A 23,195-nucleotide genomic window follows, 5' to 3' on the forward strand; every position below is an offset into this window, starting at 1 on the left:
GGCTATAGTAGAAGACACTTGCCCAAGATGCCATGCAGTGGAACTGAACCTAGAACCATGTGGTTGGTAAGCAAGCTACTTACCACACAGCTTACTATAAATATTTTTAAAAAGTTTCCTCTTGCTAAATTGTCTTAAATATAAAAGGTTATGTATTTTATAAATTCAAACAATGTCGCTATGAGGTAGGAAACAAACTTTATGCACTTTTGACTGCTGCTCAAGGAAGCACTTAAATGCTGAGACAAGTAGATAAAAAGACATTCCTTGCTCACTGTAAAGTAGCAACAGTAGTAGTGGTGGTAGCAGCAGCAGCAGCAGCAGCAGTAGTAATAGTAGTAGTAGCTGCTGGAAATCAAAGTTTCCTCTTTGTCTCCATATAATGAAGCAGTTAATCAAAAATGTAATTTTAGAGGAAATTCTATCTGCCTTTCTTCATCTTTGTCCTGTTTCTTCCCTCTATCTTCTTTGATTGCACAAACCCACAAACACCAACACACACACACACGTGTGTATATATATATATATATATATATATATATATATATATAATATGCAAGTGTGTGTGATTACAAGGTCAATCATCCCACTGTGTGACTCCTTGAACAAATGTCTTATACTATAGCCCTGGGCAAACCAAAGCCTTGTGTGTGTGGATATTGGATATGGTAGGTAGAAACAGAAAAAAGTTCATTATATATGTATTATGTATGTACTGGTTACTGTCATGTAATTTACTCCAGGTTATATCATTAACTTCAATGTATAGCTATATATACACACATACACACACACACACACACACACACACACACAAACATATATATATTTTATAATGTTAGGGAATTACAAAATCCGAACTTACAAGGAAATACAATTTAATAATATCGGATCTTTTTTAAAACGGGGGCCACATTTTTCATTAACGAAACACTTTGAAACTTGGAACACTGGTAGAATGTGTCATATAAAACATCTTTTTCTCTTAGTCTTCTTTAAAAAAAAAGAAATCCATAAGTTATTCCATGTTAAAGTTGTCGTATTTCTGTAATTTCAACCAATCACTGACGTCCATTCAGCCGATATACATTAAGTGCCGACTACATAAACAAACGATTCTGAAACAATTAACCCTAACCCTAACCCTAGTGTTAGGGTTAGGGTTAGGGTTAGGGTTAAAGCAAATTTAAAATGAAAAAAGCAAATAAAACGAAGGTATGGAGATTAAATACGCTTTACACCGCTTAATCAGCCAAAGGAGTAAATGTAAACAACTGAATACTTGTCAGTGATTGGTTGAAATTATCGAAATAAGACAATTTTTTACATGAAATAAATTCGAATGCAAAAATATTTTTCTGTTCTATAACACAAAATAGATAAGTATACGAAGTTTGAAAGTCTTTCGGCACCAAAAACACTACGTAAAACATTAATGAAAAATGTGGCCCCCGTTTTAAAAAAGATCCATAATATCAAATTGAGTTGTATAATGAAAAATATTTTAATAATTTAGAGAAGAACCACCATGGTGCAACTCACACAATGAAGGAGATCAGACACCATCAAGAAAGGCGTACTCTACAAAATATTAGTTTAAAAATGTAAGAAATCCAAGAGAAAATTTGTAATACTTAAAATCTATGAAATAGTGGACTAAAAATTTAAATCAGTTAAGTTTATAAAGTTTTCATGATGGTGTCTGATCTCCTTCATCGTGCGAGTTGCGCCATGGTGGTTCATCTCTAAATTATTAAAATATATATATATATATACACAGCCCATGCACATCATATACATGTTTGTATACAATTATATACTCACATTCTCTTTTTTATTATTTGTTTCAGTCAGTTGACTGCAGCCATGCTGGAGCACTGCCTTGAAGAATTTTAGTCAAACAAATCAACCCCAGGACTTATTTTTTAAGCCTAATTACTTGTTTTCTTGGTAACTTTTGCTGAACCACTAGGTTACAGGGACATAAACACACCAACACTGGTTGTCAAGCAGTGATGGGGGACCAATACAGACACACATAGACATAGACATATATATATGTGTGCATGTATATATATATATATATGTATGTATGTATATGTCAATAGTATTATATATCCATCATAGCTGATCTTCAGTTTCATGCTAGAAATACAACGGAATGTTAGGTAACAATCCAATTGTAATCTTACATTTATCAGAGTTAGCCAATATGGAAAGAAATATGGCCACACACACATATACCCACTCTTAGACAACTCACACACACACATATGTGTGTGCATGGTGTGTGTGTCTGTATGATAGTACATGTGAGTGTGTGCATGCATGTCTGTGTGTGCACATGTTACTATCTCCTTGCCTTGACTTTATCCAACAGTTGTAAACAAGTGTCACCATCATACAAGTGATGTCCCTTGTTCCCAATCATTTATGAAACCATGTCTTGCCATAGGAAATTACTACATTACTGAGAAACAGGTGACAGGAAGAGCATCCTGCCATAGAGAAACCATCTCAACAAATTCCATTCAACCTATGCAAGCATGGAAAAGTAGAGATTAAAAACAAAGAAGATTTATAAAATATTCAATACTTTTTTTAGACATATATCTCCTTTGATGTTTTCCCAAAGTAGATTAATTATCTTACTGACAGGTACAGTGTCCACGGGAGGAGAGATACCACCTAATGTTAAAATACATCAAGTACTTTCATTATATTACAATCCACTGAATCATTAGTGCACCAGCAAGTACATTCATTGTCTCCATCTCGTGTATCTGGGGCAAGTTAACTAATCCCAAGTTATACCTACAGGCTAAATGAGCTGTCAATCAATCTTGATAATTGCTTTTACTCTGTGGCACCCTATTTACAGACAGATTAGTTCATTGGAAAATTAAAAGTCCTGATCATGCTGTGGGTAACAGGGCATGAATTGCTGCTGCTGCTGCTAGAGCCACACTCTAGCTAACTCAGTCAAGCATGTTTATGATTTTAGGATACCAACCATAAAAATATAACGGTGGGCAACAATACAGTGGTGGGCAGTAAACACAGACACACACACAGACACACATATACGGCAGGCTTCTTTCAGTTTTCGTCTAGCAAATCCACTCACAAGGCTTCTACTATGGCCTCAGGTAAACCAATACCTTATGAATGGATATGGTAAATGGAAAGTGAAAGAAGGCTGTGCTCACAAGGCTGTACCCACAAGGCTGTGCAAAAGTTCAATAAGTTCAAATACTGTAGAAGTGGAGGTAGGTGTAAAAAAATTTAATGTTTCAAGTATTTACGTTTCCAACCTATCAGATGAAAAGTTAAGGGTCCAAAACATTACATTCTTTATACTTTTTATTTTTTACCTTTTATTTGTTTTAGTCACTGGACTGTGGCCATGCTGGGGCACCACCTTCAAGGATTTCAGTTGAACATATTGACCCCCAGTACTTATTGTTTTCAGTCTGGTACTTATTCTCTTCTAATTTATGAGGACATAAGTAAACAAACCAACACCTGCTATCAAATTGAGATGGAGTCGGAGCCGGAGAAATGAGTACACACATACACACATATATATCTCATGGGCTTCTTTTAGAGTTCTATCTACCTAATCTGCTTACAAAGATTTAGTCAGCCTGAGGCCATAGTAGAAGACACTTACCTAAGGTATCACACTGTGGGATGGAACCCAAAACCATGCTCCTTTTTAACCACACTTCTATTAAGACACGTTACCAATGAACCAAACATCGGATGCCAGTAACAATGAACATACATGGCTGTTTGAGACACTCCATTAACGAATCAAATATATAGCATCCAAGACCACCAAATCATTACACATAAACAAGCAACCCAACAAAGAAGCCCTTACATGATTGCTTGGCCTGCTAAAAATAGCAGTCAAATCTGCCCCTAAGTCATACCCTAAAATCTTAAAGAAGGTGGTCATATTATGACTAAATAAGTCTTGAAATATGGTAAAATGACAGGATCAAGACTGGTATATATCTTTGGTTACAGGTGTGCAGTACCAAAGCCATTATGTGATTAAACAACAATAACAACAGAAACAACACAAACAGCTTTACAAAAACTTCTCATAAATCTTTTATGCAGTTTTAACTGAATTGGAAAATATTTATTTTATGAACTGTGCAAACTCTAAACATATATAAGAACCACAGAGAATGAGAGAAGATATCACATAACACATTTTGTCTTCTGTTCTTAGCTATTAACACGCATTAAAAATCTACTTAATTGTTACTGAAATCAAATACTCGGAGGTAACAGTTTAGTTTTGATTTGATTCATATAATACCCTTTATGTGTGATTTGTGTATTTTTAATAGGTTCTGTGTCTCACGTTTGTTGCATTATATTTCATCTTGTATTGTTCTACGACTTGGTCTATTAACATGTTCACAGCATACACTAATCATAAAAAGAAAATGGATATGAACACCTGAATGATGATGTAAATGCTATTGGTTATGTCTACACCAATCATACAGGTCCTACCAGAACATACACACCAACATTACTTAATCCTGAAGATGAAACAATGAAAGTTTACAAACATTGGTAAGGAATTTAGGAACTCTGGCGTTCCAAACAAAATATAAGGAACTTATGCAGAAATATGGCAAAAAACTTAGATAAAAAGATAAAACTCTGGGTTTCACACACACACAAACACACACACACACACACATATATATATATGAGGTGTTTTGGTAGCCAGAAGACCCAAAAGGCAGGTAAGGCTGTATAAGTGCTACAAAAGGACCACTGATATACCTGGGACATTTATAAATAGAAAGGTGGTTTTACAGCTGTTTCAGGGAAATAAATGATACCCCATCATCAGAGACAAGTTAAAAGAGTTTCAATAGAAGGAATTAGTAGAGTTCATTTTTTTAGAAGTTATTCTGAAGAGGGAGAGATATACAAGAAATTAGATATAATGCAGAAAGTATATCTAATTTCCTGTATATCTCTCCCTATTCAGAGGGAACTCTACTAATTACTTCTATTGAAGCTCTTTTAACTCGTCACTGATGATGGGGTATCATTTATTTCCCTGAAACAGTTGTAAGACCACCTCTCTATTTATAAATGTCTTAGGAATATCAAATTGCCTTGGCCTTGTTATCTTATTTTATTTAACATATATATATGTGGGTGGCACGTAAAAGCACCCACTACACTCTCTGAGTGGTTGGCGTTAGGAAGGGCATCCAGCTGTAGAAACTCTGCCAAATCAGATTGAATCCCCGTGTAGCCATCTGGTTCACCAGTCCTCAGTCAAATCGTCCAACCCATGCTAGCATGGAAAGCGGACGTTATACGACGATGATGATGATGATATAAACCTTTAGCAACTGCATTTTTCTCTAGAATTGTTTCCCCTTCCACCTGCCCAGTTACTACAGGGGAAATAACTCAGACAGTGATATTATACACCTGCAGTGTGCTAAAGGTTAATTGAAGCGTACAAGATTATATATACATTATGGCCAATCTTACCAATCAGTTTCGCACTAGAGGTTCAACAGAGTGTTAGGTAACAATCTGATTATGTGAACCCACACTCTTCAGAGATAGCCATTATGGAATGAAATATGCCAACCTGACAGATAAACAAGTGCAATTTTTTCCTAACTTATGGATTCTTAGATGGCTTACACACACACACACACACATATATATAACATCATCATCCTTTTAACATCCACTTTTCCCTGCTTGCATGAGTCAGATGAAATCTGTCGAGGCAAACTTTTACAGCTGGATGATCTTCATGTCACCAAACTTCACCTGTTTCCAAGTAAGGTAAAATTTCTCCCATGAATGCAATGTTTCCACAGAAAAATAAAAATGAAAGACACCACTTACATGATAGTCACACTTTGTTTACAACTACCACAGGACACCAAAGCAAGGAGACATTAACACACACACAATAGGGTTCTTTCAGCTGCTGTTCAATAAATCCATTTGCAAAGCTTTGGTCAGCCCAACTCTATAGAATGAGACACTTGTCCAAGGATCCACACAGTAAGATTGGACCCAAGGTCTCATGGTTAGGAAGCAAACTTTTAAGTACACATATACTGATGCACCTACATATGTAAATATAAATATATTCTTTTATTCTTTTATTTTTTTACTTGTTGAGAGGGCCATGCTGGAGCAATTCCTTGAAGGGTTTTAATCAAACACATCAACCCCAGAAATTATCTTTTAAACCTAGTACTTATTCTATCAGTTCCCTTTTGCTGAACTGCTAAGTTATTCAGAGGTAAACACACCAACAGCAGCTGTCGAGCAGTGATGGGGAGCAAACACAGATGCAAAGACATATGCACACACACACACACACACATATATATAAATATATAGTTCAAATTTATAGAAAAACAAAGATGAAAACAGGCATAGGAACAACAAGCAAGCGTATTAGTTTGACACTCAGGAAAAATGGAAAAGTCTTTCATGCTTCAAGCCTACACTCTGTGGCAGAAAGGAATAAGAGGAAACAAATGGAGAGAGAATGAAAATAAAACGTGCTGAGTTCCGTGGTCCAATATGGCAAGTATCGTATATGTATATATATACAATGGGCTTCTTTCAGTTTCCATTTAACAAATCTGCTCACAAGGCTTTGGTTAGCCCGAGTCTATAGAAGACACTTGCCCAAGGTGTCACGCAGTGGGACTGAACATGGAAGCATGTGTTGGGAAGCAAGCTTCTTACTACACTGTCATGCCTACGCCTATATATATATATATATGTGTGTGTGTGTGTGTGTGTGTGTGTGTGTGTGTGTGTGTGTGTGTGTGTGTGTATGGAGGCGCAATGGCCCAGTGGTTAGGGCAGTGGACTCGTGGTCAGAGGATCACAGTTTCGCTTCCCAGACTGGCCGTTGTGTGTGTTTATTGAGCGAAAACACCTAAAGCTCCACGAGGCTCTAGAAATGGGTGGCGACCCCTGTTGTACTCTTTCGCCCAAACTTTCTTTCACTCTTTCTTCCTATTTCTTGAGTAATGCTGCAATGGACTGGTGTCCCATCCAGCTGGGGGAAACACATATGCCATAGAAACTGGGAAACCGGGCCCATCAGCCTGGCTAGGCTTTAAAAGAGTGCATAATAAATATATATATATAGATTCAAGGCTCGAATATGGTACTTATGCGAAGGCACCCGAATATCACATCCCAAAAGGATGGGTGATTAAAATCAAACAATAAGCAACACGGATTTCAAAAGTGATTGCAGTACGCACGTTTCATGCTACTTCAATTTATTTAAGTAATGTGAGCATTACCTTAAATGCAATATGAAGAGCAATCTTCAGCTGCACGAAAAAATGCAGAAAAAAGACATATTACAAATGTAGCAACATATTAAAACCAAGTGGGAGAGAGCATACATAAAATCCAAATGTGAGGAAGAATATATAAGTCCATCTTGACATAGCAGGGTCTATCAGGCTAGCCTGATTTTTTCGTGCAGCTGAAGATTACTCTTCATATTGCATTTAAGGTAATGCTCACATTACTTAAATAAATTGAAGTAGCATGAAACGTGCTTACTGCAATCACTTTTGAAATCCGTGTTGCTTATTGTTTGATATATATATATATATATATATATATATATATATATATGCATTAGCTAGATACATACATTGTGTGTGTGTGTGTGTGTGTGTGTGTGTGTGTCTGTGTGTGTGTCTGTCTGTCTCTCTCTCTGTGAGGGTACATGGCTTAGTGTTTAGGGTGTTACACCTGAGGTTGTGAAATCATGGTTTCAACTCCCAGACCATGCAGTGCATTATGTTCCTGAGCCAAACACTTCATCTTGCATTGCTCTGTGATCACTTTGACATCTGACACATGGTACACCATGCACTTGTAGATCATGGGAGATCATCAAAAAAAAACAAGATCCACTCCTAAATTGCATTGTCTCAACTCAAAATTTGAATCAGCCAATATTGTTAGAGTTATCTCCCTTCTGACATTTTGTGAGGACTTTTTTTCTAAACATACTTAAAGGGGTGTATATATACGTCTGTGTGAGTGTGTGAGAGAGAGAGAGAGAGAGAGAGAGAGAGAGAGAGAGAGAGGAGGGGAGGGAGAGAAAGTGAGAGTCTTTTATGTAATGCATGTTCAGGGTGCTTAAGTACAAAATTCAATAAAACATGCAATTATATATATATATTTAATACATGTTTGTGTGTTCATGTGTGTGCATTGTATATACAAACACACGTATATAAACATAAAAACACATGCACACACACACACACACACACACACACACACACACACTCATTATTAAACTTCCTCTCGCATGCCATATATAACTGTTATATTAAGTATCTGCAAACTTGAAATAATTCCATCTGCCAAAGTAATCAACACGGAAGTAGGTACATGGGATATAAGATCAGAAGAATCATTGATACCAACACACCACTCACCCTATTTATATCCATATATTTCTGCAGACAAATATGGCAGTTGATGCAGTAGCTGTTTACCATGTAGAAAGAACACACACACACACACACATATGAAATGCTTTAAAGTGTCTTCTTATTTTGGGTATATGAAAACTACTGATGACATACATGTATATGTGTGTGTGTGTGTGTGTGTGTGTGTGTGTGTGTGTGTGTGTGTGTGTGTGTGTGTGTGTGTGTGCGTGTGTGTGTGTGTGTGTGTGTGCGTGTGTGTATATATATATAGATTAATTAAAGGATTCATTAGAATCTAGGCACATCAACACATAGGATGCCAGAAATGGCTACGTACAATAAAATAAGGTTCACAGTGAGACAAAACAACCATGGAAGTATTATGTGTTGGCAGGATACAGTAGCTATGTTAGTACTAAATCCAATTTAAACCACAGATCCAACTCAGGATCATACAAGGTATTTAAAATGTAAAATTATATACGTAGAAAGCACCTTGTGAACATGGTCGATGCCAGTGTCCCCTGACTGGCTCCCATGCCAGTGACACATAAAAAGCACCATCCAAATGTGGTTGATGCCAGTGCCACCTGACTGGTTCCCTTGCTGGTGGCACGTATCTGTGTTTGTCCCTCACCAAAAGCTTGACAACCAGTGTTGGTGTGTTTACGTCCCTGTAACTTAGTGGTTTGGCAAAAGAGACCAATAGCATAAGTACTAAGCTTATAAAGAATAAGTCCTCGGGTCGATTTTTTCGACTAAAAGTGGTGCTCCAGCATGGCCACAGTCAAACGACTGAAACAAATAAAAGAATAAAAGAATATATATACATGCCACATAAAAAGCACTGGTGCTGGGGCCACTTAAAAGGTAACCAGTACACTCTGTGGATTGGTTGGTATTAGGAAGGGCATCCAGCTGTGGAAACCAAGTCAAAACAGACTATGGAACCTAAGTGTGGTGCCTGGCCTTACCAGTTTCCGTCAAGCCACCCAACCCCTGCCAACATGGTAAATGGAGATCAAATGGTGATGATGGGGATAGAAAGAAAGAATTTCACAAAAGGACAACAAAAGAATACACAGAAAAATCACACACTTACTCATCCCTCATCAATTATTGGCCAAAAAATATCACGATTTCATGCCATTGTGTGTGTGTGTGTGTGTGTGTGTCTGGTGAGTATGCATGTGTGGTTTATGCGTATGGTTTGTATATGTGTGGTGTGTGTGTGTGTATGGTGTGTATGTATGTATGGTTTGAGTATGTGCGGTGTGTATGTATGTGTGGTTTGTGTGTGTGGTGTGTGTGTGTGTGTGTGTACGTGGTGTGTGCATATGTGTGATTTGTATGCTGTGTGTGTATGTGTGGTGCATGTGTAGTGTGTGTGCGTGGGGGGGGGTCTTGTGTTTGTCTCCACTTCACAACTTGAAAACTGTTGGTTTCTACTTAGTCGTTCATCTCTTTTGCCAAGCTTAGCAGTTCAACAAAAGAGACCAATAAAATAAGTACCAGACTTAAAAAAGAAACAAAAAAAAGTATTGGGGGCCAATTTATTCAACTCAATACCTGAAGGTGGTGCCCCAGTATAGCCCCAGTGCAATGAGTGAAACAAATTAAAGAAAAGAAAGATAAAGACGTGTGTGTGTGCATATGTGTGTTGTGTGCGTGTGTATGTGTGTGTGTGTGGTGTGTATGTATGTGTGTGTGTGTGTGTGGTGTATAAGTATGTTTGGTGAGCTTATGTGGTGTGTATGTATTCGTGGTTTGTGTGTGGTGTGTGTGTGTATATGGTGTGTGCATATGTGTGATTTATATGCATGTAGTGTGTGTGTATGTGTGGTGCATGTGTGTGTTGTGTGTGCATGGTATGTGTGTGTGTGTGTGTGTGTGTGTGTGTGTGTGTGTGTGCATGTGAGCTGTGTGTGTGTGGGTGTGTGCATGTGTGGTTAATTTGTAAATATTTGCGTGTAGATATGTGTGTGTACTTAAAAATACACACACACACACACACACACACACACACACACACACACACACACACACACACACACAAACGATGATTATATTGTAGTTGTTGTTGCCGCTTGTTCTGAAGACCAATCACTGTAATTCTAATGTTATAGTCTCTTTAAAGCAGGAAGCTGAAAAGTTTTTTCCATTGTAGCTTAAAGAACTGTCTGCTGCCAGTGTGAATGGTAGCTGTTTGGCGCCATTCCAACTGCACCCAAATTCATAGCAATTCATCACCTCTCCACAAATGCGTAGTAGTTGTGACTGTGGAGTTTATACACACACACACACACACACACACACACACACACACACACACACACACTCACACACACATTCACACATTCATATATCACACACAAAGACATACTCATAGAGACACACATGCATGTACATCACACACACACACACACTCACAAAGACATAAGCATACAGATAAACACATTTGCATACAGACACATGTACTCACACACACACACATTCACACATTCATATATCACACACAAACACACATGCATGCACATTGCATACACACACACACACTCACATAGACATAAGCTTACAGATAAACACACACTCACATACAGACACATATGTACTTACATACTTGCACACACACACACACACACACATACATAAACACACACTCAGACACACACATGCACATCACACACACACTCTCACATAGACATAAGCATACAGATAAACATACACTTGCATACAGAGACACATATATACTCATATACACTCACACATGCACACACACACACACACACACACACACACACGCACATACATACATGGCCTCACTTCTTCGCTCTCTTTTGACTCTATACTTCACAAAGTATAGAAGTTCTATTTCCCCTCTCACTTCCCTCACGATAAAGTTATGAATATAAAAACAAAATAACCCAAAGCAACAAAATTCACCATTGGCTTCTCCATTCCTGTTCTGCATTCAAGTGGCTCATTCTACCGACAACACAATCTAATCTAAATTTTGTTTCTTAAAAGGTGTACCAGAGAATATGGCTATATTCCTGTTAATCTTCTTCAATATAGCATAAAGATTACAATTTAAGAAAGAAAGGAAACGCTCTATTCATTCTACCTCTCAGAGACATGAGCGTAAATTTTTTTTTTCTTTTATTTCTAAAAAATTTTTGATCTCTATAATTAATTCTTTGTTTTGGAAATAACAAGATGAACCTCTGATCTTCCATTATTAGCATGTGTGAAGGCACATGACCAAGTGGTTAAGGCGTTTGGCTCACAATCATAAATGTCGTGGGTTTAACCCCTTGCCCAGGTGACACGTTGTGTCCTTGAGCAAAGCACTTCATTTCATGTTGCATCAGTTTATTCAGCTGCAAGTAAGTACCAATCCAGTTCATGCACCTCTCTCTCTCTCTCTCTCCTTCTATCTATCTATCTATCTATCTATCTCACCACCCCTCTCACTCTCTTCTTCCAGTTATCACAACCTTCATGTTCTGCTTAGTCAAAGGCTGGGAGAATTGAAAGAGTGTCTCTGTCTGCTTGTTACTAACTGGGTGCGGCTGGATGCCTTGCCAGCTCCTGTTAAACTGTCTAACCCATGCCAGCATGGAAAAAGGACATTAAATGGTGATGATGATGATGATGGTTGATGATGATGGTGATGATGATGATGATGATAGTGTTGTACCAATGGTGGTTTAAATCTCTTTCAAGACCATATTTTTGACAGACAAAAAAAGAGACCACAAGACTATTGGGAGGAAGGGAGGCATCCTCAAAGTGGAGACCTGGTGCAAATGCAGGTACCCAATGGTGGTGTTAAATTGGGCAACATATTGAGTCAACCACCCAAGCAGGCTATGGTGGAATTGAACTCAGAATGCATAGAGCTAAAACAAATACTACAAGGCAAACTGGTCTTGCAGTTCTGCCAATGCAATGTCTTTGGATCAGTACTTTTCTATCGACCCCAAAAGGATAAAATGCAAAGTTGACCCTAACAGGGTTTGAGGATCACATAGCTGCATCAAGACTACAACTTGTAATCCACAAACAAAAGAACGTAATTGCTCATACAGAAACCAACATTGTAAGAAGGTGCATGGCTTAATAGCTAGGGTGTTTAGCTTGCTATCATAAGATTGTGAGTTCAACTCCTGGTGGCATGTTGAGTCTAAGCAAGACACATTATTTCATGTTGCCCCAGTTCACTCAGCTGTAATTCAAAGGGACAGCTTTATCACATTTGGTGTGTTATGCTGAATCCCCCTGAAAAATTACATTAAAGGTATGCGTATCTGTGGAATGCTCAACCACTTACACAATTTCAACAGCTGGTTGTCCTATTGACCAAATCAAGTGGAACACTTGTCGTAACTGATGGAGAGCCAGGTCAACCAACATCCTGCTTCATTGTCATCATCATCATCATCATCGTTTAACATCTGCCTTCCATGCTAGCATGGGTTGGATGATTTGACTGAGGACTGGCGAACCAGATGGCTACAGCTGGATGCCCTTCCTAACGCCAACCACTCCAAGAGTGTAGTGGGTGCTTTTATGTGCCACCAGCACGAAGGCCAGTCAGGCAGTACTGGCAATAGCCACACTTAAAATGGTGTATTTTACGTGCCTCCTGCACAGGAGCCAGTCCAGCGGCACTGGCAACGACCTCACTCAAATGTTTTTTCACGTGCCACCGGCACAAGTGCCAGTAAGGTGATGCTGGTAACGATCACGCTCAAATGGTGCTATTTACGTGCCACTGGAACGTAATTGTATAAACAATTATTTGTAATTTAGACACAAGGCCAGCAAAATTGAGGGAAGGCAGTAAGTTGATACCTTCAACCCCAGTACATGACTGTTAGATTATTTTATCAAACCGGAGGGATAAAAATTGAAGTTAACCTTGGCAGAATTTGAACTCAGAACATAAGCAGCTGGAAGAAATACCACAATTGGTTGTACAAAAGGATGATAAATGGTAATGACTTATTTTGTCAATTTGCCAAGATAATTTTGTGATGTGAATTGGAAGAGTTTATAGAATCAACAAGTAGGATATCAAATTTTGGGTACCCTAAGAGAACTAGACTGGCATTCTGCCAAAAGTATAACATCCCCTCCCTTAAGGAAGAGATAAAAATAAGAAAAAGACAAATTTTTTATGTTGCCATGAAACTACAGAAGGGAGGTGGGAATGGTTGAATACATTAAGTACTTGACAGGTATTTATAGCATCAACCCCTGAAGGATGTAAGTCAAAGTCAATGACCTAGTGGTATTTGAACACAGAATAAAATATGGACATAATAGATTATCAGCTCTAATCCAGAGGAATTGCAATTGAAAGCATTCCAGCTATGACCATCCCTGTCAACCCTGACTGAGGAGACCTAAGATCAAAGGCTTTCCAACCATGACTACACCATCTTGTTTTCAGGAGTATTGTATCGAAGATTAAGGCACTCAAATGGCAAAGTCATCAGAGTATTGGATGAAATGTATGTGATATTTGTTCTAGCTCTCTGAATGCTGAGTTCAAATCGCATCAAAGGCAACTTTGACTTTTATCCTTTCAAGGTTGATAAACAAAGGACCAACCCAGCACTAGCACATATAGTATCCACTACCCACAGGTCTTCATTAATCAGTATTTCCAGTCCTTCTTTTCTACAATGTTGGCCCCCTAAGATTTCCATCCCAACATGCTTTTTTTCTGCAAGTATCAACTTGTAACTATTCAAGAGGGACATTAATCACTTTGAACGCCAGTCTTGAAGGGCTATGGAAACAGTCATTTTCACTAGTGGAATGACATGATTTGGAACAGTCATTTGGACACAGACAATTTAGCATAGCTGATGGAACATTTAGCCTATTTTGGCAGCAGCGCCTTTTGGCAGCAGTGCCTTTTGGCACTGGATGCAAACAAAGACAGACACACACATGTGCGTTCAGAAATATATTTACATACAGCTAGAAAGAGTGAAAGAGAGAGAGAGAGTGTGTGAAACATTATAATTTATTAATTGAACATGATTGACGTAAACACTTTTCCTCTCCTCAGACACATAAAGAGAAGCATAATCACACACACGAACAGAGAGAGAGAGAGAGAGAGGATGAGGGAGAGAGGGAGAGGATGAGAAAAACATTAAAACATCTGATGCTAAACAAGTCAGCATTAAATCTGCAACCCAATTAAACAGCACAAAAATGGCTGTGCCAAAACATATCAAATCCTTCCTCCAGACCAATCCAATAAAACAGAAAAAGAAACCTTAAAGTGTATTAATTATAAAAGGACACAACATTGATACATCATTAAGGTGAAAAATCATTAATTATATGTACATCAATCACAGATTTCTGTACAGCGTATATCTATATAATAAATAATACAAGACAGTCTTACCTGCCAGCTGCTGTATGGTTGACTGGATTCCATGCCTGTCTGGTGTTAATCGACCTGACAGGCTGCCAGTGCTTGACAGTGGTGTACTACTGCGAGTGCTGGGTAAAGAACTACTTGGACTTACTGATGACCGAAAGTAGCGGTCCATGATCTGTCACCAGAGTAATATCCTTAGAATCTGAAATGGAAGAAGAAAAGACGTGAATGTAAGAATATGTCTGGGAAACATTTCTTCATTTACAGATTTTTCAGATTTCATCAAAATAAGAATAGAATTTCAATAGTGGATGTGGCTGTGGTTAAGAAGTTCACTTCAGAATCATGTGGTTAGGGGTTCAGTCCCATTGTGTGGACGTTATTGGCTGGTATCTTATACTACAGTTATGGCTTAACAAATACCTTGTGAATGAAACTGGTAGAAAGAAAATGAAAGAAATCCATCATGTGTGTGCATGTGTGTCTGTATGCATGTCTGTGTGTGTGTGTGTGTGTGTGTGTTTGTGTGAATGAGTTCATATTCCCCCTCATCATCATGTGTGTTCACTGATTGTAAACAAAAGCCTTACTCTTCATGCAGACAATATTAGGGCTTCTTGAAATATTGCATAATCTTTGTAAACAAAAGGCATATTCAAAGAATACCATTTGTTTCCAGTTCTCTGCATAATTATGTCTAGGCTGTTTTTTGCTTGACATTCAAGCAAGATCGTTGCCAGTGCCAATGGGCTAGCCCCTATGCAGGTGACACGTAAAATACACCATTTTGAGCGTGGCCGTTGATCGTTACCAACGTCGCCTCCCTGTCACTTGAAAAGACACTCGAGCAAGATCGTTGCCAGTGCTGATAGACTGGCTCCTGTGCAGGTGGCACGTAAAATACACCATTTCGAGCATGGCCGTCACCAGTACCGCCTGACTGGCCCTCGTGCTGGTGGCACGTAAAAGCACCCACTACACTCTCGGAGTGGTTGGTGTTAGGAAGGGCATCCAGCTGTAGAAACTCTGCCAGATCAAATTGGAGCCTGGTGCAGCCATCTGGTTCGCTAGTCCTCAGTCAAATCGTCCAACCCATGCTAGCAGGGAAAGTAGACGTTAAACGATGATGATGATGATGATGAGACTAGAGAATTATTACCTTACTTGGAGACAAGTGAGGTTTGGTATCAGAAAGAGCATCCAGCCTTAAAAAATTTTTGCTCTAATATCATCTCATCCTACCCATGCAAGCATGGAAAAATAGATGCGATGATGATGAATGTGTGTTAGTCACTCATACCAATATATTTTCATTTTCCATTTTGGCATTGGTCAGATGGTATTTTTGAATATTTCTATCATTCATTTTCACTGAAAAAAGAATAAAAGGAATAAAAAACACCTTTTTCTGAAAATGGTTTTTAGCTCAGATATTTACATATTCATCATATTTATGAAAATGGTTAAGCCTACTGAAATATAATTGACCGGTGACACTTAACGATATTTAATTATAAAATTATACATACTACAATTGGGATAATTTCAAAGTTTTTATAGTTTGAAATTTAGAACGTTTGTGAATATTTGCATTTTGCATATAAGGTATTAAAAAGTTAAAAGAAGATGAAAAATATGCGAAGACAAAAGCAAAAACTGTAGTCATCATTTGCAAATGAGTATGACCTGGTAGCAAATAAAATGCTTTCACATTAATTAATGTGCCTCATAGATGCAAGGAGGGGGGTGGGAGGGGGGAGGGGAGGAGGGGAGGAGGAGAGGGGGGAGGGGAGGAGGAGAGGGGAGGAGGGGAGGGGGGGAGGGGGGGAGGGGAGGAGGAGAGGGGGGAGGGGAGGAGGAGAGGGGAGGAGGAGAGGGGAGGAGGGAGGGGAGGGGAGGGGAGGAGGAGAGAGGGGAGGAGGAGAGGGGAAGAGGAGAGGGGAGGAGGAGAGGGGAGGAGGAGAGGGGAGGAGGAGATGGGAGGAGGAGAGGGGAGGAGGGGAGGGGAGGGGGGAGGAGAGGGGAGGAGGAGAGGGGAGGAGGAGAGGGGAGGAGGGGAGGGGAGGGGAGGAGGAGAGGGGAGGGGAGGGGAGGGGAGGGGAGGGGAGGGGAGGGGAGGGGAGGGGAGGGGAGGGGAGGGGTGGGGAGGAGGGGGAGGGGAGGAGGGGGAGGGGAGGGGAGGGGAGGGGAGGAGGGGAGGGGAGGAGGAGAGGGGAGGAGGAGAGGGGAGGAGGAGAGGGGAGGAGGAGAGGGGAGGAGGAGAGGGGAGGAGGAGAGGGGAGGAGGAGAGGGGAGGAGGAGAGGGGAGGAGGAGAGGGGAGGAGGAGAGGGGAGGAGGAGAGGGGAGGAGGAGAGGGGAGGAGGAGAGGGGAGGAGGAGAGGGGAGGAGAGAAACACAGAAACATCTGATGTCAGTATTGAATCAGCAATTCCAAAAGGGTGGCACCAAAATATTTCGTACCCATGTTTGGTTTATGTGTTTTGTATGTATATGAGTGTATATATGTATTTGGTGTATGTTTTGTTCCGGTTGTGAGGTAAAAGATTATAAATGTTTATCTTCTCTCCAGTGAAAAGAAAATTTATTCTTTAAACAAAGAAATATAGGCACTTGACCAACGCTATCTAAACAGTACAACAAATTACAACACTTGTCTTCAACGCCAGGCAACAGCAATGAAAACAGTCACACTGCTCCAATTACAACCACTTCATGAATTAACAAAATCAAAAAGAAAGCTAAAATGGGAATAGATTGTTCATTGTAACAAGACTGTAGCTAGTGATAACTTACATGCACACACTCACACACATACCTATACAGTACAGGTATGGGTTGCCAACAACTTTGACAGACAGGTAACAGTAATTTGTAAGACATGCATCAACTTGCCCCCACCTGTCATTTATCAAAGTAGATTTTAATCATAATAAATTTCTCAGATAATTTTATCACATTATTCTTGAGGATTGTTTGCAAGCTAGAATTATGGTAAGGATTAAGTTAGTTTTAAACTGGACATTTCTAAGTGGGGTGAGAGCGGAGATAACAACATTAAGGAAGGAAGGAAACAAGCAGAAATGATAAATACACAAGTAAATTACATATGCAATCGTGGTCATAACAACTTAATACAGTTTGTCACCAAAACTGATTATTTAGTTATCGAAATACTGGCACACAAAGAGAGATTTAACATAATCGCCCATAGTCATTCATGATGGCATCAGCAGTATTGTTGCTGTCGTCGTCATTGGTGATAGCATCAGTATTTATGTTGGTGGCTTAACATCTCCTTTTCCATGCTTGCATGGGTCAGAGGAAAGTCAGTGAGGTAGATTTCCTAAGGAAAGGTTATCTATGCTCTACCAGTCGTCAGCCATCACCTATTTCCAAGCCAGTTAAAGTAGTATTTCCATTAGCCCTTCCAAAGACAAACAGCTAAATGGCCAGACTTGTTTTTGCAGAAGATTGCAAACAATAACACTGAAAGGGAATGTTTATCCCAACTCAAACATGAATGTTCTGTTAGAGCAAACTATATTGCAGAGGATACCATGGGGGAAACACCTCTATTAGCTTTTGGTGCAAAATTCACTCTTGTTTATAAGGGTTTTGCACTATTTTGCATCAAAAGCCAATACAAGAGTTTCTCATATGGTATCTACTGCAGTATAATTTGTTCCAACAGAACATCCATGTTTGAGTGAAGTTAAATATTACCTCTAGATATTAATACTGCTTCTGTTGCTAATATATATATATATATATATATATATATATATATATATATATATATATATATATATATATATATTGACAACGTTACTGTTTTGTATGAATAGTGACTGTCTTAAGGCAGCTAGCTGGCAGAAACATTAGCATGCTGGGCGAAATGCTTAGTGGTATTTCGTCTGTCTTTACATTTTGAGCTCAAATTCCGCTGAGGACAACTTTGCCTTTCATCCTTTCAGGGGGGTCAATAAATTAAATACCAGTTGCATACTGGGGTTGATCTAATCAACTGGCCCCCTCCCAAAAAATTTCGGTCCTTGTGCCTAGAGTAGAAAAAAATAATATTGTATGACTTTCATTGATACAGACCATTTCCAGCCTAAAACAAATTGTAATTGGTGAGGTTATGATAATTACATTATCAATGCCTTGGTAATTAATATACCACTGAAATTGTTTCAGTGTTAGTGATAGGAATGATATCCAGCCACTAGTGTAGCTAGAGTGTGTGCCACCTCGGGGCGACCCTTCCGTTTGCTGCCACCGGACTCCACAAAAAAAAGTGCCGCTCCTTTAAAAGTTCCACCTGGGGCAGACTTCCCCCCTAGCTACACTAATGCATCCAGCTGTAAAACAATGCCCCAATAATATTTTCATCTGACCCATGCTGGCAAAGAAATACAGACGTAAAAACAAACAAACACATTCCATCTACTAAATTCCACTCTACTCAACAAAGCGTTGATCAACCAAAGACTACAAAAGTCAACACTTACCCAAAGTGTTCGTGCCTATCATAAAATCATTAGTTAAGTAAATAAAGTGAGACCACTAAGTTCACTAAGAGAATAACTTCTACTCTACATCACACACAGTCCCTTTTAGAAACTAATAAACTTTCACACAGGAAGACAAGAAACACAACACTACCTGGGAGAGAACATAACTTAGCTGATAATGATTTAAAGCATTGATTGCTCGACTCTTTTAGATTCCTCTAAGCTCACCGATTCAGATTATTCTCTGTCGCAGATATTCATTCAGTCCACTCGTGATAACTTTTGCTCTCAAAGACAATAATCTAGGTTTATACTAACAGAGAAGTAGATAAGTTTCAGATTTATAGCATGGCTGGTTCACAATAAATGTATGTCTATGAACAAACTGTATGAAGTATTGAACACTGTGGTATAATTCTTCAAGTGAACACTTCTATGAATGTGTGCATATATGTGTGCGTGTGTGTGTGAATGTGCGCGTGTGAGTGTGAGTGTGTGTGTGTGTGAGTGTGTGTGTGTGTGTGTGCGTGTGTGTGTGTGTGTATGAGTGTATACGTGCGCGCGTGTGTGTGCGTGCGTGCGTGTGAGTGTGTGAATGTGCGCGTGTATGTATGAGCGTGTGTGTGAGTGTGTGTGCGCATGTGTGAGTGTGCGCGTGTGTGTGTGTGAGTGTGCGCGGGCGTGTGTGTGTGTGTGTTGTAAAGCCCTAAGTCAGTATTAATTATCAAAGGCATTCCATGACAAATTCCATCTTTTTTTTTTGTTCTTTTTCACAGACATAGTGTACTGTTGACTATATAATCCAATGTGCCATTTATCTATCTGACCCATAAAGAAACTACAGTAATACCTCACCTTACGAGGACCCGTTTTACAAGACCCCCGGGGTTTACGAATTTTATTTTTCAGTTCACTTTTGTATGATGAGCCGAAATTTTTCAAGCACCAGATCCAAATTTTGAACGAAGTGCAAAAGTTTCTACTACCATAACAAATGTTTCTGCGTGTTACCGAGAAATTTATAGAGAGTGAAAAAAGCTTCTTCTAGGCAAACAAATCTAGACTTGCTTCTAAAAAGAAACTACAAGTCCGTCTACGAGCGCTTGTGAATTAGCGATCGCGTCTACAAGTGATGGTGTGTGCGAGTCTAGTGTGAGTGAAAGTGATTCATAAAATGATTGTTATAATAATTTTTTTTATTATAAATGATCTTGACATTCTTTTTCCTTTACATAAAATATTCTTTACATACTACTGTCGTTTTCTTGACATTTATTTACAAGAAATATAAATCTTATAGGTAAAATATTTTTCTGGAAACGAATCACAATTTATAACATTGCTACTATGGAAATTATTGCTCTGCTTTACGTGTTTTCGCTTTATGAGCGGTCTCCGGGAACAAATTAACTCGTATATCAAGTCATTACTGTACATCAAAAAAGTCCCCCTTGCATGGAAAAGCAGACATAAAAACAATGATAATAATAATATTACACACAAATACGCGCGCGCGCGCGTTATATACATACACTCACAAATATGCAAGACTTTTCTCAGGTTACAAAATATGAATTTGTTTTTGTTAACTATATACCAATGGAGTTTTGTATCTTCGTTAGAAACGAGCTCCTCCTTTACAGGAAGATTTCAAATAATTAAAAATAGAAGACAAAACACGCATACATGTTGAGCCTTCAATTTACACAAGTATATGCAATACAAGGGACCATCTTGAGCCAACCCATTCTTTTAGCAGACACATTGTACTCCTGACTGCATTATTCAATGTGTTAATTATTAAGAGGCCATGATGTGTTTTGAGAAACAATTACTGTTTATTTCCAGCAGTATAAATAACCCCACAGACTTCCTCATTGGCTCATAATAATGAGTACACATATACACATATGAGCCAGTGTTGTTTTAGTTGTTGTGCAGCTCTAGCTTATCCCTGATCAAACAGACTTGTGATCAAACCCATTCCAGCCATGATCATCCCATCGTTTATTCCCAGCAGATAAACCATTTCGAATGTGCTAGCATAACAGCCTGAATTACAAAATCTTAATCCCAAAAGTAACAAAGTACATATTAATAATTCAGATTCAGCAGGAAAAATTAGGTTAAAACTGTTACCTAGGTAACCTAATGAATGGTAGTAGATGGAACTAATGTTAGCAGAGTATTAGCAATTTTCAGATTCTCTTGGTTTAAGGATGCATGTGTATGTGTACATATATATAAATTCGTTTACTTGTTTCAGTCATTTGACTGCAGCCGTGCTGGAGTACCGCTCTTAGTCAAACAAATCGACCCCAGGACTTATTCTTTGTAAGCCTAGTACTTATTCTATTAGTCTCTTACACCGAACTGCTAAGTTACAGGGATGTAAACACACCAATATATATATATATATATATATCATCATCATCATCATCATCGTTTAACGTCCGCTTTCCATGCTAGCATGGGTTGGACGATTTGACTGAGGACTGGTGAAACCGGATGGCAACACCAGGCTCCAGTCTGATTTGGCAGAGTTTCTACAGCTGGATGCCCTTCCTAACGCCAACCACTCAGAGAGTGTAGTGGGTGCTTTTACGTGTCACCCGCACGAAAACGGCCACGCTCGAAATGGTGTCTTTTATGTGCCACCCGCACAAGCCAGTCCAGGGGCACTGGCAACGATCTCGCTCGAAAATCCTACAGGAGCCAGTCAGGCGGTACTGGCAACGGCCACGCTCAAAATGGTGCATCTCATGTGCCACCCGCACAAGAACCAGTCCAGGGGCACTGGCAACGATCTTACTTGGCTTGCCGGGTCTTCTCACGCACAGCACATTTCCAAAGGTCTCGGTCAGTAGTCATCGCCTCGGTGAGGCCCAATGTACGAAGGTCTTGCCTCACCACCTCAGCCCAGGTCTTCCTGGGCCTACCTCTTCCACGGGTTCCCTCAACTGTTAGGGTGTGGCACTTTTTCACGCAGCTATCCTCCTCCATTCTCACCACATGTCCATACCAGCGCAATCGTCTCTCTTGCACGCCACAACTGATGCTTCTAATGTTCAGCTTTTCTCTCAAGATACTTACACTCTGACGGGTATTCACATTGACATTACACATCCAACGGAGCATACTGACTTCATTCCTTGCGAGCTTACGTATGTCCTCAGCAGTTACAGCCCATGTTTCACTGCCATGTAGCATGGTTGTTCGTACGCATGCGTCATACAGTCTGCCTTTTACTCTGAGTGAGAGTCCCTTTGTCGCCAGCAGGGGTAAGAGCTCTCTAAACTTTGCCCAGGCTATTCTTATTCTAGCAGCTACACTTTCAGCGCACCCACCCCCACTACTAACTTGGTCGCCCAGATAGCGGAAGCTATCGACTACCTCTAGTTTTTCACCCTGGAATGAGATAGAAGTTGTTTCCTGTTTGTTTGCAGTCTTTATTGCACCTGAACATCTGCCACAAACAAAAACTAACTTGCTAGTTAACCTGCCTTTGATGTTGCTGCACCTCTTATGTGTCCATAGCTTGCACCGGGTACATCTTATAGAGTTACTACCTACTCCTTTTCTACATACTGAGCAGGGCCATCTACCTGAAGGGGTTTGTGTTTTATCTACCTTCCTACTTATTAGGATTTTGGTTTTAGCTAGGTTGACTCTAAGGCCCTTCAATTCTAGACCTTGCTTCCACACCTGAAACTTCTCCTCTAGTTCTGATAGTGACTCCGCAATTAGGGCAAGGTCATCAGCATAGA

The 23,195-nt window shown here is 39.4% G+C and overlaps 1 protein-coding gene across 8 annotated transcripts in view; it reads right to left on the reverse strand.

Moving 5' to 3' along the window:
- The window catches only part of LOC106881484 (muscle-specific protein 300 kDa), an 815,448-nt gene that overhangs the window by 756,738 nt on the left and 35,515 nt on the right, over positions 1-23,195 (reverse strand). For all 8 annotated transcript variants that reach the window (XM_089350452.1, XM_014931925.3, XM_089350453.1 and 5 more), the window contains exon 2: positions 14,938-15,115. In XM_089350452.1, coding sequence (XP_089206578.1) covers positions 14,938-15,085 — 148 coding nt within the window. In that variant the 5' untranslated portion in view covers positions 15,086-15,115. The remainder of the gene's footprint in view (positions 1-14,937; positions 15,116-23,195) is intronic.

This window comes from Octopus bimaculoides, chromosome 4 (genome assembly GCF_046866305.1).
Source record: "Octopus bimaculoides isolate indiv1 chromosome 4, ASM4686630v1, whole genome shotgun sequence".
NCBI classification, from domain to species: Eukaryota; Metazoa; Mollusca; class Cephalopoda; order Octopoda; family Octopodidae; genus Octopus; species Octopus bimaculoides.